General features: G+C 34.4%; 6 protein-coding genes across 6 annotated transcripts; 3 read left to right on the forward strand and 3 right to left on the reverse strand.

Annotated features, from left to right (window-relative positions):
* Positions 1–203: 203 nt before the first annotated feature.
* Positions 204–4,049, reverse strand: ELE39_000724 (RNA polymerase 1 beta subunit; the record flags this gene model as incomplete). The annotated part of the gene is made up of 1 exon (XM_067343764.1): positions 204–4,049. The coding sequence occupies one exon, from the start codon at positions 4,047–4,049 to the stop codon at positions 204–206; it is 3,846 nt and encodes a 1,281-aa protein (XP_067202483.1).
* A 470-nt stretch (positions 4,050–4,519) lies between these two features.
* Positions 4,520–5,383, forward strand: ELE39_000725 (uncharacterized protein; the record flags this gene model as incomplete). Its single annotated transcript, XM_067343765.1, has 1 exon — positions 4,520–5,383. One exon carries the CDS (start codon positions 4,520–4,522, stop codon positions 5,381–5,383), a length of 864 nt encoding a protein of 287 aa, XP_067202484.1.
* Positions 5,384–6,420: 1,037 nt separating this feature from the next.
* ELE39_000726 (ubiquitin-fold modifier 1) lies at positions 6,421–6,861 on the forward strand (the record flags this gene model as incomplete). The annotated part of the gene is made up of 3 exons (XM_067343766.1): positions 6,421–6,488; positions 6,537–6,594; positions 6,658–6,861. 3 exons carry the CDS (start codon positions 6,421–6,423, stop codon positions 6,859–6,861), a joined length of 330 nt encoding a protein of 109 aa, XP_067202485.1.
* Positions 6,862–7,033: 172 nt separating this feature from the next.
* Positions 7,034–7,537, reverse strand: ELE39_000728 (MED7; the record flags this gene model as incomplete). Its single annotated transcript, XM_067343768.1, has 1 exon — positions 7,034–7,537. One exon carries the CDS (start codon positions 7,535–7,537, stop codon positions 7,034–7,036), a length of 504 nt encoding a protein of 167 aa, XP_067202487.1.
* Positions 7,538–7,599: 62 nt separating this feature from the next.
* On the reverse strand, positions 7,600–9,279 carry ELE39_000729 (uncharacterized protein; the record flags this gene model as incomplete). The annotated part of the gene is made up of 3 exons (XM_067343769.1): positions 7,600–7,711; positions 7,773–8,135; positions 8,189–9,279. The coding sequence occupies 3 exons, from the start codon at positions 9,277–9,279 to the stop codon at positions 7,600–7,602; spliced, it is 1,566 nt and encodes a 521-aa protein (XP_067202488.1).
* A 339-nt stretch (positions 9,280–9,618) lies between these two features.
* On the forward strand, positions 9,619–10,596 carry ELE39_000730 (syntaxin 5A transmembrane domain or GPI at C-terminus; the record flags this gene model as incomplete). Its single annotated transcript, XM_067343770.1, has 1 exon — positions 9,619–10,596. The coding sequence occupies one exon, from the start codon at positions 9,619–9,621 to the stop codon at positions 10,594–10,596; it is 978 nt and encodes a 325-aa protein (XP_067202489.1).
* Positions 10,597–10,684: the final 88 nt, after the last annotated feature.

Consider the following 10,684-nt stretch of genomic DNA (forward strand, 5'->3'; position numbering starts at 1 on the left):
ATAATAAAGCAGAGTTGCCGCCTAATTGAGAGACACCCAGAATTAAAAAAATACGATTTATGAATTGGTGTAAAATGTCAAAAAAAAACTATAAAAAAATGAGATCTTATGTGTAATAACAAAAATTAACAAATATAAGCTATGCTGGTAAAGATATAAATAATAATGAAAATAGACTTTAATAGATTGTGTTAATATATCTCTCAATTGCTTATTGGAACGTCTTCTTGTTGGAGATTTAGACGAATAACTATATTCATTGCCGCAAGTTCATTTGAGAGATATCTAAAAATGTATGGAAGCGTAATAATTCTGCAAGGTGATTTGCAAACCCTACAAACTGCGATAGGTGGGATACAATTTGATAGTTTGCTACTAGACATTGTTTGTGTCATAGCCTTTTTTAAAACGGGAGAGATTATAAGTCCACATTTTGGACAAACATAAGCTCTGTGTTCATCTGAGCAAATAAGAAGTCTATCAACTAGAATAGAGCTGACACCGTATGAAATCAGAGAATCTCTTTCCATCTCTCCAAACCTAATTCCACCATGCCTTTTTCTCCCCTTAACAGGCTGTCTAGTCAGTGCATCAATTGGACCAGTTGCTCTAACTTGAGCCTTATCAGCAACCATATGACGAAGTCTTTGGTAATATATAACACCCATAAAGATATGGCATGGGAGCTCTACTCCTGTCATTCCATTATAAAGCGGTTCGCACCCATAATATTGGAAACCTGCTCTTTCTAAAGCTTTGCCAAAGTAGTCCACAGTAGTCTTCTCACCCGCTTTATCGGCCTCGTATTTCTCTTCAGACCTTGAAAGATCATCGGAAATATTAATGTTGAATGGAGTTGCATCCAAACTTCTCGCTCCATGAATACAAGCAGCTTTTCCTCCCATAGACTCCAAAAGCATACCTATAGTCATACGAGAAGGAAAACCATGTGGATTAAATAAAATATCAGGAACCATACCAGATTCACTAAATGGCATGTTTTCTTGTGGCCAAAGCATTGAAAGAATACCTTTTTGGCCATGTCTCGAGGCAAATTTATCACCAACCATAGGATTTCTAACAATTCTTAGTTTGATAGACACTTTTTCTCCATAACTTGAAGAACTGGAAGGCCCATCCCCGCCCCCTCCGCTTAAAGAATCCTGTTGAAGTTCTATAGAAATTCCGCTAGAAATTCGATTAATTTTCTCAACATATGCAACCTCATCATCATGATAAGTTTGAATAGTTGCATTTGAAGGGCCTCCTCCAGACCCCATATGTTCAACTCTACAGATTGGTGAACCCTTTGTGAGTCTTTGACCAATATTAGGAAGCCCATCTGCTGAAAGCTCTTTAACAACTAGCTCGCCATCTGGTCCAATGTTATGGAAAAAGAAGCTTTCTGCATCACTCTTTTTTGTAGCACTAGGAGGAGCTGCTGAAATGATTTTGGTTTTGTAAACACAAGCATGAAACATTCCTCTATCATAAGATGATTTATTAAGAATCATAGCATCTTCCATATCATATCCTGAATATGACATTACAGCAACAATCGCATTAGTTCCAGTTGGATATTCAGAAAATCCAAAGGATGAATATCCTTTAGTAACAATGGTAGGTTCTTGAGGAGTTAAAAGCCTATACATTTTATTGTCTGTTCTATATGGGTGGTTAAGGCAGGGAGTGCCCATAGTTTGTTTAAGCATTTGGCACTGATACATATTTCTTGGACTTTGGTTGTGGTGAGCATAGGGAATAAGGCTGGCAGTAATTGACAGAATTGTTGACGGATGGAGTTCCATGTGCGTATAGTTAACTGGTACAGATGAAAGTACTCTATCATCATCCTTAATTAGTTTCTTTAAAGCTTTCAAATCGTTTTTTAATTGCTCTTCCGAGTAAGCATCCGAGATACCAATTAATCTTTTTTGAATTTCAAGGAGTTGTGTTGATTTGCGAGTTTCTTCTTCTGTTACACCAATATTCATCCATGGTTGGCCTAGTGGTCCAATCCAGTCTACTTGAGCAGTCTCAAGGTGCATAATTGGTCTTACAAGCCTTCCAGGAGCTGTGAAAATGTAAATTCCTGAAAACATACCAGAATCTGGCGGAATGCATGCTATTTCTGCATGAACAGGAAGTACAGATGGGCTTGTTTGCCACTTTAGGGTTCTTAATTTATTTTCCCATGTAATGAAATCTTCCTTAGGTACATGGAACAAAACTCTCCCATCTAGCATTACAGGAATGGATTTTGTTAAGTCTGGAGAATGTAAATCATCTCTTGAAGATGACTCTATACCCCAAGCTGAAGAAAGTGATCCTAGCCCATCATCACAAGATATTCCACGAGAAATTAGATAATTTCTTAATCGTCTAAGAGCTTCTTGTGAGTCCCATTGAGTTACAGGAATGCAATCCTGGGAAAGATGAAGAAGTAAACCGCATGGCTCACCATCAGGTGTATGTACTGGGCAGAGGAATCCCCATGTTTCACCTGTTAGTTTTCTTACGTCTGTAGTCTTCATGGTGGTGAAAAACTGCCCTCTATGAACGGCTCTGAAGTGGGATAGAAATCTATTAAAGTTTAATCTGTCTGCGACAACAGTCCATCCTGAGAGCTGTTGAAGATCTAATTGTGTAGTTTTCACATTGCCTGTTGCCATAAAGTACTGGAGACGCTTAGGTATCATCGCAATATTTTTTGATAGAGCTGATTTAAAGTACGACATATCTCGAAGTAAATTACCTCCATCTTTACTCTCTTTATTCTTCTCACCACTTCTAGATCTTATCTCAATCAAATATGTAGACCTTATCTTTTGTAGAAATGAAAAAATTGCATCTTTAAATAGAGCCGAGTATAAGTTTCCTGGAGATAGTAATTCCTGATATGCAAAAGAGTCTATAGACTCTTCACGAATCTCATTAAGCTGTAATTTGATTAGTTTTATAAACATTAGAATAAGACACTCCAACTTTGCATTCCATTCTTCCAAATGGACTAAGACATAATTATCTATTAAGAATCTTCCTGCCTCTTGCAAAAGACTACCTGGAGGGAGGTGGAAAGATACACCTTCCCATACTAGTCTACCTATTTGGTGCAAATATCGATTTTCCAAAATATCAGTATCTCCAGGCCCCTTGTTTCCTAAAGATACAGAACTAAATTCTGCATCGACACCAATTGAATTATCAAGCCCCCATTCAAGAGTAAGCATATTAATCGTGTTAAATAAATTTTCATCTTTTGCATTACAATATTGGAGGATCTTGCTTCTAAGTATATTGGAATCGTAAATTGACCCTACTGCCATTAATAAAGGCCAAAATGGAATTAGCCACTCTTGTCTGTTTAATAAAACTCTGTAAATACACTGATGGTCAGATGTTCCGTATAGGTAGTTTGCTGTAGAAGTTCCATCATCCCTTAGGGACCTCATTAAAATAGCATATTCTGAACCAAATGAATCAAAAGTTGCAAATCTTGGACGTTTAAGGCCTATTGGGTAATTACATCTTTGTTGAATTACATACCTAATAACTCTTTCATTACCATTGATAATAAAGTAGCCACCAACCTCGTTAGGATCTTCACCTTTCTCAACCAACTCTTTTGTTCCAAGACCAAATAAGTGACAACTTGAACTTTTAACCATTATTGGAATTGTTCCGGCATAAACACTATGTTTTGAAACTGTATCTAAAGAAGAATTATACCCTTCAAATTCTAGCCAGAGGGGAGCACTGTAATTAATATGACCATTTCTAGCATGTTGAGGAGTCAGCTTTGTACCTGATGATTCAGAATTACCAAAAATAGGCTTTCCTATTTTCGCAGATGTAACTCCTATTCTAAGGTATTCAGCTGGGCTATAAGCTGCATTAAGTTCGCAGTCATCTTGAACAAACCCAGAGTCCACATAAATTTTGGGTAAATTCTTTACAATATTTTTCAACCCAATAGAAAGAAATGTGTTGAATGATTCAATGTGCGGCCAAACTGCAGAAAGCAGTCTATCTCGACTCTGGTACTCCATCTCGTTTATTAAAAACTGAACTTATAAGCATATATACCTGAATTGACACTAAAGAGCTAAATTACTACCCAGATAGAAACAAAACAATTCTTTTTTTCTTTTTTCGGGGAGTTATGCGTTTTTGCCTTTTGTAAATTTGACCTTTAGCCCTATTACCGTTTACCGGTTAAAAAGTACTGCGCGCGCATTTTCGATTAATAGTCAAATTATATACTTTAAAATTAGAAAAAAAAATTAACTTCAAGTGAAACATTTTATAGTTGGAAGAATTACGCACTAAATTAACATATTTATTCGACATTTCTACTCACATATCCCATGAAAACTACAGATCAGGCTTAAGTTGTACTGAATAATATTCTTTATTTTCCCAGACTGCCTTGTTAATCTAACTAAGGCTTTTTTCGTCCAAATGGATCATGAAAATTTAAGGAACTTGGATTAATTCAGTTTTTGAACATCCTAATAAAATGTATTATGACAATTGTGAGTGTTTTAAGCCTTTCATCCTTTCTACGTATAAAAGCTACTTCAATATTTCTCTTGGGAGGGCCTTACAAATTTGGAGTATTATTTGCATTATTTTTAATATATTAATTTATCAAGTAACTTTCAAGAACCCTAGTGGTCTCACTTTCCTAGTATATACCGCAGACACAACAGTTTTTTATTATTATTACTTTACAATGCTTTCTTCATCTATTTTGGCTTTACTCACCTCTATCTTTTCTACAAGAAAGCTGGCAATTTCCTGCTTATCTTTAACTCTAATCAATCTTATAACCACCATATTCATGCTGAAAAATATGAACTATATTTTTATTGATGAATCTTCGTATGGAAACCATTGTATTTTTGAATCTGAATTTTTCCGAGATTGGAGGAAACCTATGCTACCTCAATGCTCAGAAGGCTACTCCAAGATTTGTATATCTAATGAGAAATTCCATAGTGATCACCTGATTAGAAGTTGCGGTATTTTAATACTTGAAGACGATTCAAACTGTGACAATTTTCAGGAACGCCTTATTTCTTTTGGCATTGATAAAAACATCAATATTTGTATTAGTCCTTCTAAATACAAATATCAGGTTTACCTCACAATTTTTGCCACATATTTGCACTACATATTTATGCTAATTACCACTCCAATTGGATTTTGCATTTTGAGAGTAATATACTCCATTTATTGCATTGTTTCCGTTGGAGGTACAGGATGGGAACATTTGTCAGCTGAGGAATTATTGCTCTCACCACAAGTCGGATTAATCAATGAAAATCCAATTATTCCTTTTAGGTATTCACTGAATGGTAAAAATTTTTTGAGAGTTTAATTATCGTAACTATTACTTATGCCTATTTTACTAATGAATTGGTTTATCAATTGCTTTGTTATATATTTCTAGGAATTATGAAATCTTTGTTAAAAAATTTGAGACATAGTTGCCTAAGTTTTAATTTATATGTTGATCAAACTTAACTGAAAGTTTAATATTAACTTACCTCCAGGGATAGATCCCGTGATTTCTTCCATAGCTTCTGCATCGAGACTTTCTTGTAACATGGGAAGAACAAATGTAATTCCCAGGGAAACTGCGGAAATCATAACTAGAGGGTTTTTCAATAGAGAAAATAGGTTTTGCAAACCCCCCTGGTTATCATTTTTAGTTTTTGTTGAATATATGGGCTTTATATTCAAAACATAACTATTAACTATGACACCCGGTTTTCCTGTTTTATAATCAAAAACACGCTTTTTACAAACAAGTCTTGTTCCATCCTCAGTTTCTTGTTCAGTTATCTGTAGAATGTAGGAATTGTAAACGTATTCAGGACCCAGAACTCTCAATAGATATTCTCCTTTTGGCAAATTGTTGCTAAACTGAATAATTGTACATTTTCGATGAATATACATAACTTACATTTGAAAATGCCCAGCAAAATTGGGATAAATTGGGTGTCTCCTCCCAGTCAAATAAATCTGGGTTTTCATTAAAGAAGACTCAGGAGCATCTACTTTGCCAAAAACATCCATCTTTTCTTCACAATATACACAAGAAATGAAAGAAAGGAATGTACAGCTGATTGATTAAAAAAAAAAGTGATTATAAATAATCTAGCTTAGCCAAAACCTACCAAAAGCATAAAAAAATGATTCTTGTTAAAGTTTTATCCATTTCAAGAGTCCATGAACCGTTCTAATACTAATTTATTTTTTGTCCTAAATTTCAATTATTATTTTAAAAAATTTCCCCGCATTTTATTTACACACGTCAATCGGAAAAATTTAAGCAAATCTTTTATTTTTAGTTTAATATTTAAATCAACTTAGAAATTTATTTAGTACCAATAGATAGTTTTATACAGGTTTATGAGTTCAGGTACAAAAGTTTCATTTAAAATCATTCTCGCATCTGATAGAAATAGACCCTACAAGATGTAAGTTATTTTTAGTTAATGCTGCTATTGCTGTTAATGAATTGTCAGACTATCAGTACCAGAAAATGCTCCGTTTACTGCAGTGATTAAGTTTGCATCTGAGCAAGTAAGTTTCTTCTTGGAAAGGTTCTATTTGCACGAAATGTAATTAATACTTTGAAATATTCAGTTTAAGGTATCTTCTGCTACAAGTGCAGTGATAACTTTGGAAGGAGTTGGAATAAATCCAAACAACACTGCAGGGCAAGTTTTTCTTAAACATGGGTCAGAGCTACAGCTAATTCCAAGAGATCGAGTTGGCAGCAATTTAAATACCAGAATTGTTCCCAAGGCACATTATGAAATAAATTTTTCATATCCTTATATTTTTTAAAATAGTTCAACTATCGGTCTATATATTATGTAATTTGAAAGTGGATACAGATAATGAATCATTTACAAATGCAGAGAGAAAAATTAAAACTTTACAATATCTTAAAAGTCTAATTATATAAAAACGATAAAGTCACTTGAATTTTTTAGTGTATTTTAATTATTCATTTTGTCTAAATTTGCTTAGACGAGTTATCCAGCAAAATTTTGTATTCTTCTAAATGTTGTTTCATCTGATCTAAAAGTCGGTTCTTCTCTTTTACCTGTGCCTCTAGCTCGTCAAAAATTTGGTGATAGGTTTGTATTACTCTGAGCTTCTCTAATATGTGGTTCATATTATTATATATTTTAATTATCTTCTTCACTGAGGATGTATTTACGACCCCCTTTCCTGAACTCTCCAAAAGCTTTAGTATTTCCATTTGAAACATTTCATTCAGCATCATCAGCTCTGCAGATAAATCATCGTTGGACTCATCATACAAAATTGTGTCACTATCTAACGGATGAATAGAAATCTCCGAAGAAAGCTGAGAGCCAAAGCAAGTAAAGGGTCCCTCAATGCAGGGGGGAGGCTTTATTTTTGCCACTTTGTCTTCGTGATCAAAAAGGCGGAAGTATGGTGGTGGAGGTGGAAAAGATGAAACTATATTTTGTTGGCCATTTGCATTATCCATGGATAAGAATTTTCACAAATAATTGCGATTGGTCAAACATAATTAACATTTGTAATTGGCGCCTAATTTTTATAATAAATACCAGTAACCAAGATATTCTCCGGAGAAACAGACTTGTTGGTGAATGTGGAGTAGACCAAATTAGTAAATCCTCTGCTTTTAAGCCAAAATAACCTATTAGTGTTAATTAATCAGTGTGAAGACCTGGGAGATCACGATGATTTTTAAAACTTACCTACACGAGTCTAGAATGTATTTTGCTTTGAATCCATAATTGCTTCTATAATCATTAGTTCCAGTAGACCAGGAAGAAATAGACGCAAGAAAATTAAAACAATCTTCTGTATTCTCGAACAGATCTTCTTTTAAAGTTATTTTTTTAAGCATTTCGGCCCCAAGGTGCTGCGAAATCAAACATCTATGATGGCAGCATGGGGACATTATTATAATAAGTACAGAACCACTTTTCATCTCTTTTATTGCGTTTTGGGATGATTTAAGCCCCAAGTCAAACCCATTTCCACATAAATGTTTAGAAAGTACAAAAATCTTATGAATTTCTTTCTTTGCAAAATTGTTAATTACAGTTTCTTCAACCCTAAAATACGTTAATCGGCATATCTGTATAAAGGTCTCTGTAGTTAAACTTACTTTGAGATATCAGGCCCACCTCCTTTCGATAAAGTCGATAAGATATATATGAGTTCCTCTTTATTGAGTTGTTTAATTTCGTCAATAGTCCGGATTTGTTTTCCTGATGAATCATGTATCCATATTTTTTGCTCAAGTAAAGTACTAATAATCCATGGAATATTTCCATTTCCCAAGCTTGAATACATCTGCTCTCTTATGAACTCTTTAGAAATATTTTCATTGTTGCATACCGAAATTAAAGAATTAATATCAAATTGCTCAATATCTAGTCTTAATCTAATAGAAGAAATAGATTGATCCAGCTTTTCCATTTGCTTCCTCCTTGACTCTCTGTCAATTATCACATTTCTAAATTGAGAGCATTTCATTTTTTCTTGAGGCTTTCCACATTCTTTAATGAACCAATAAGATAGAATTGCATTTCCAGCTCCGTACTCTATTATTAAAGAGTTTTCAGGATCAACTGTGAAGTTGTCTTCTGAATTGTAGCAAAACATAGAACTATCAATATTGATTAATCTCTTGGTAAATTCTTTGGAGATACTTATAGCTTGTAGTTCGTGCCTATTCAAATTTAAATCTTCAATATAATCCTTTCTTGACTCAAAATGGGGGTTATTGCCAAATTCATGGACACAAAAATCATGGAGTTTATCAACAAAGTCCAATCTTTCTTTTGAAGCTACTAACTTTTTCTTGGAATCTGAATGATTGTTATTAATAACTTTTCGAGTAATGTCTTCTATACCTGAAATTTCTTCTGCTCTTAATTTTTCTCTAAGATTCAATAACTTGTGAGGGGGGCCATTACTATGTATACAAAATGGTTGCTTAAGTTCATATGCAATATCCCTAACCCTAGAGCATTTTCTAATATGAGATCTTATTTTATTTGTAGATACAAAATGCCTGCCATCAATAAAACAAGGAATAATCTGGTTATCTAACTTTTCATGAGCCTCATCAGAAGCTTGATCTTGTATTCCTTTATGTAGGCTGCAAAAGTTGGAACCTCCACACCTAGGGAACTTACAATTCCTAGATTTAGACTTTATGAAAAAAGTGCAAGTTTGTACTTGAATTTCCATAAACAGTCAAGACTGACAATTTCTTTAAATATTTCCGCCTTTGGAAAAAAGTTCTACCAATACCTGCTTAGAGGAATTCAGTCATCAAAACTTATCAGGCTTGTGTATTTCTGAAGCAATCTATTCTACTAAACCAAACTTTTTATTCGGATTCCGGAGATCTACCTAACTTACTGTTGGCGCCTTTGGGTTTGCTCCCCCCCCACCCATACAATTATATTCCTGTAATATTTGTGCTCATGTTATTAGCCAAGTAAATCCGCCACATGTACATTTTTAAGGAGTAGATAAAAAAGGAGATAGCTAAAGGTTCAATCAATTTGATGGTGGAGAATAGAGATGCTTAATAGCGACCGAACTGCTGATTTTTTTAATTTTGTGGAGAGGCATGACAGCACAAGAAGCGAGGGGAGGATAGGGAGTTCTGGCCAGTCGAACAGATACTCCAATTCGATCCAAGGTAGCCAATTTAATTTGTTAGCATCAGAAATCAGCCAAGAAATGAATTCTACATCTTTGAAGATTGAAGAGTTGAATAGGATAGTAAAACAAAAAGGCCTCTTTAGGGATAGAACAAATCAAATTCATCAACTTACTGAGGATATTAAGACAAGTGTAACTGAATTAAACTCCAGGCTTGAAGTCCTACAGCAACATGCTCAACAAGGCTTTCCCTCATCTGGGGGATATTATCAAAGCAGTCAGCATTATATGACTATGGTTGAGACTCTAAAAGCACGAATGCTTGATATTACACGAGACTTCAAGGATACACTTCAGAAAAGAACTGAAGTAATTCAGCAACAGGATTGGAGAAGGAATCTGTATTCATATTCATCCAATTCAAATCACTTATCAGGTATTACTGGAAGTTCAATGGGAGATTCAAAAGCTTCATTTAATACCGGAACAAAGTACTCTAAAATGAGCAAAGTTTCTTTCGATATAGAGAGCGGAGAGCATGGTATGGAGCAAGGAGGGTCTGGGTTTGAATTTGGAGCGGCCCAAAGTATGATGCAACACCAAAACCAATCCTTCTCGTACGCAAGATCAAGGGCCGAAGCTGTGGAAAATGTTCAAAGAATGATTGGTGAGTTGGCACAAATCTTCCAAAAAGTTGCAGGAATGGTCACTCAACAAGAGGAAATGATTCAAAGAATAGACGAAGATATCACAAATACCTTTTCTAATGTTGAGCATGGCCATGCAGAGCTTATAAAATACTATAACTATGTCAAGTCCAATAGAGGTTTGATTATTAAGCTATTTTTGTTATTAATTGCATTCATCATATTCTTTGTAGTCTTCCTTACTTGAACAAATTTTGATTTGGGAGTTGAAAAGAGAAAAGTAATGCAAGCATTTAAAAAAAAAGAAATATATAAATCAATTATAGAATTTTCGT

The sequence above is a fragment of the Cryptosporidium sp. chipmunk genotype I genome, assembly GCF_004936735.1.
Source record: "Cryptosporidium sp. chipmunk genotype I strain 37763 chromosome Unknown contig_14, whole genome shotgun sequence".
In the NCBI taxonomy this organism is placed as follows: Eukaryota; Apicomplexa; class Conoidasida; order Eucoccidiorida; family Cryptosporidiidae; genus Cryptosporidium; species Cryptosporidium sp. chipmunk genotype I.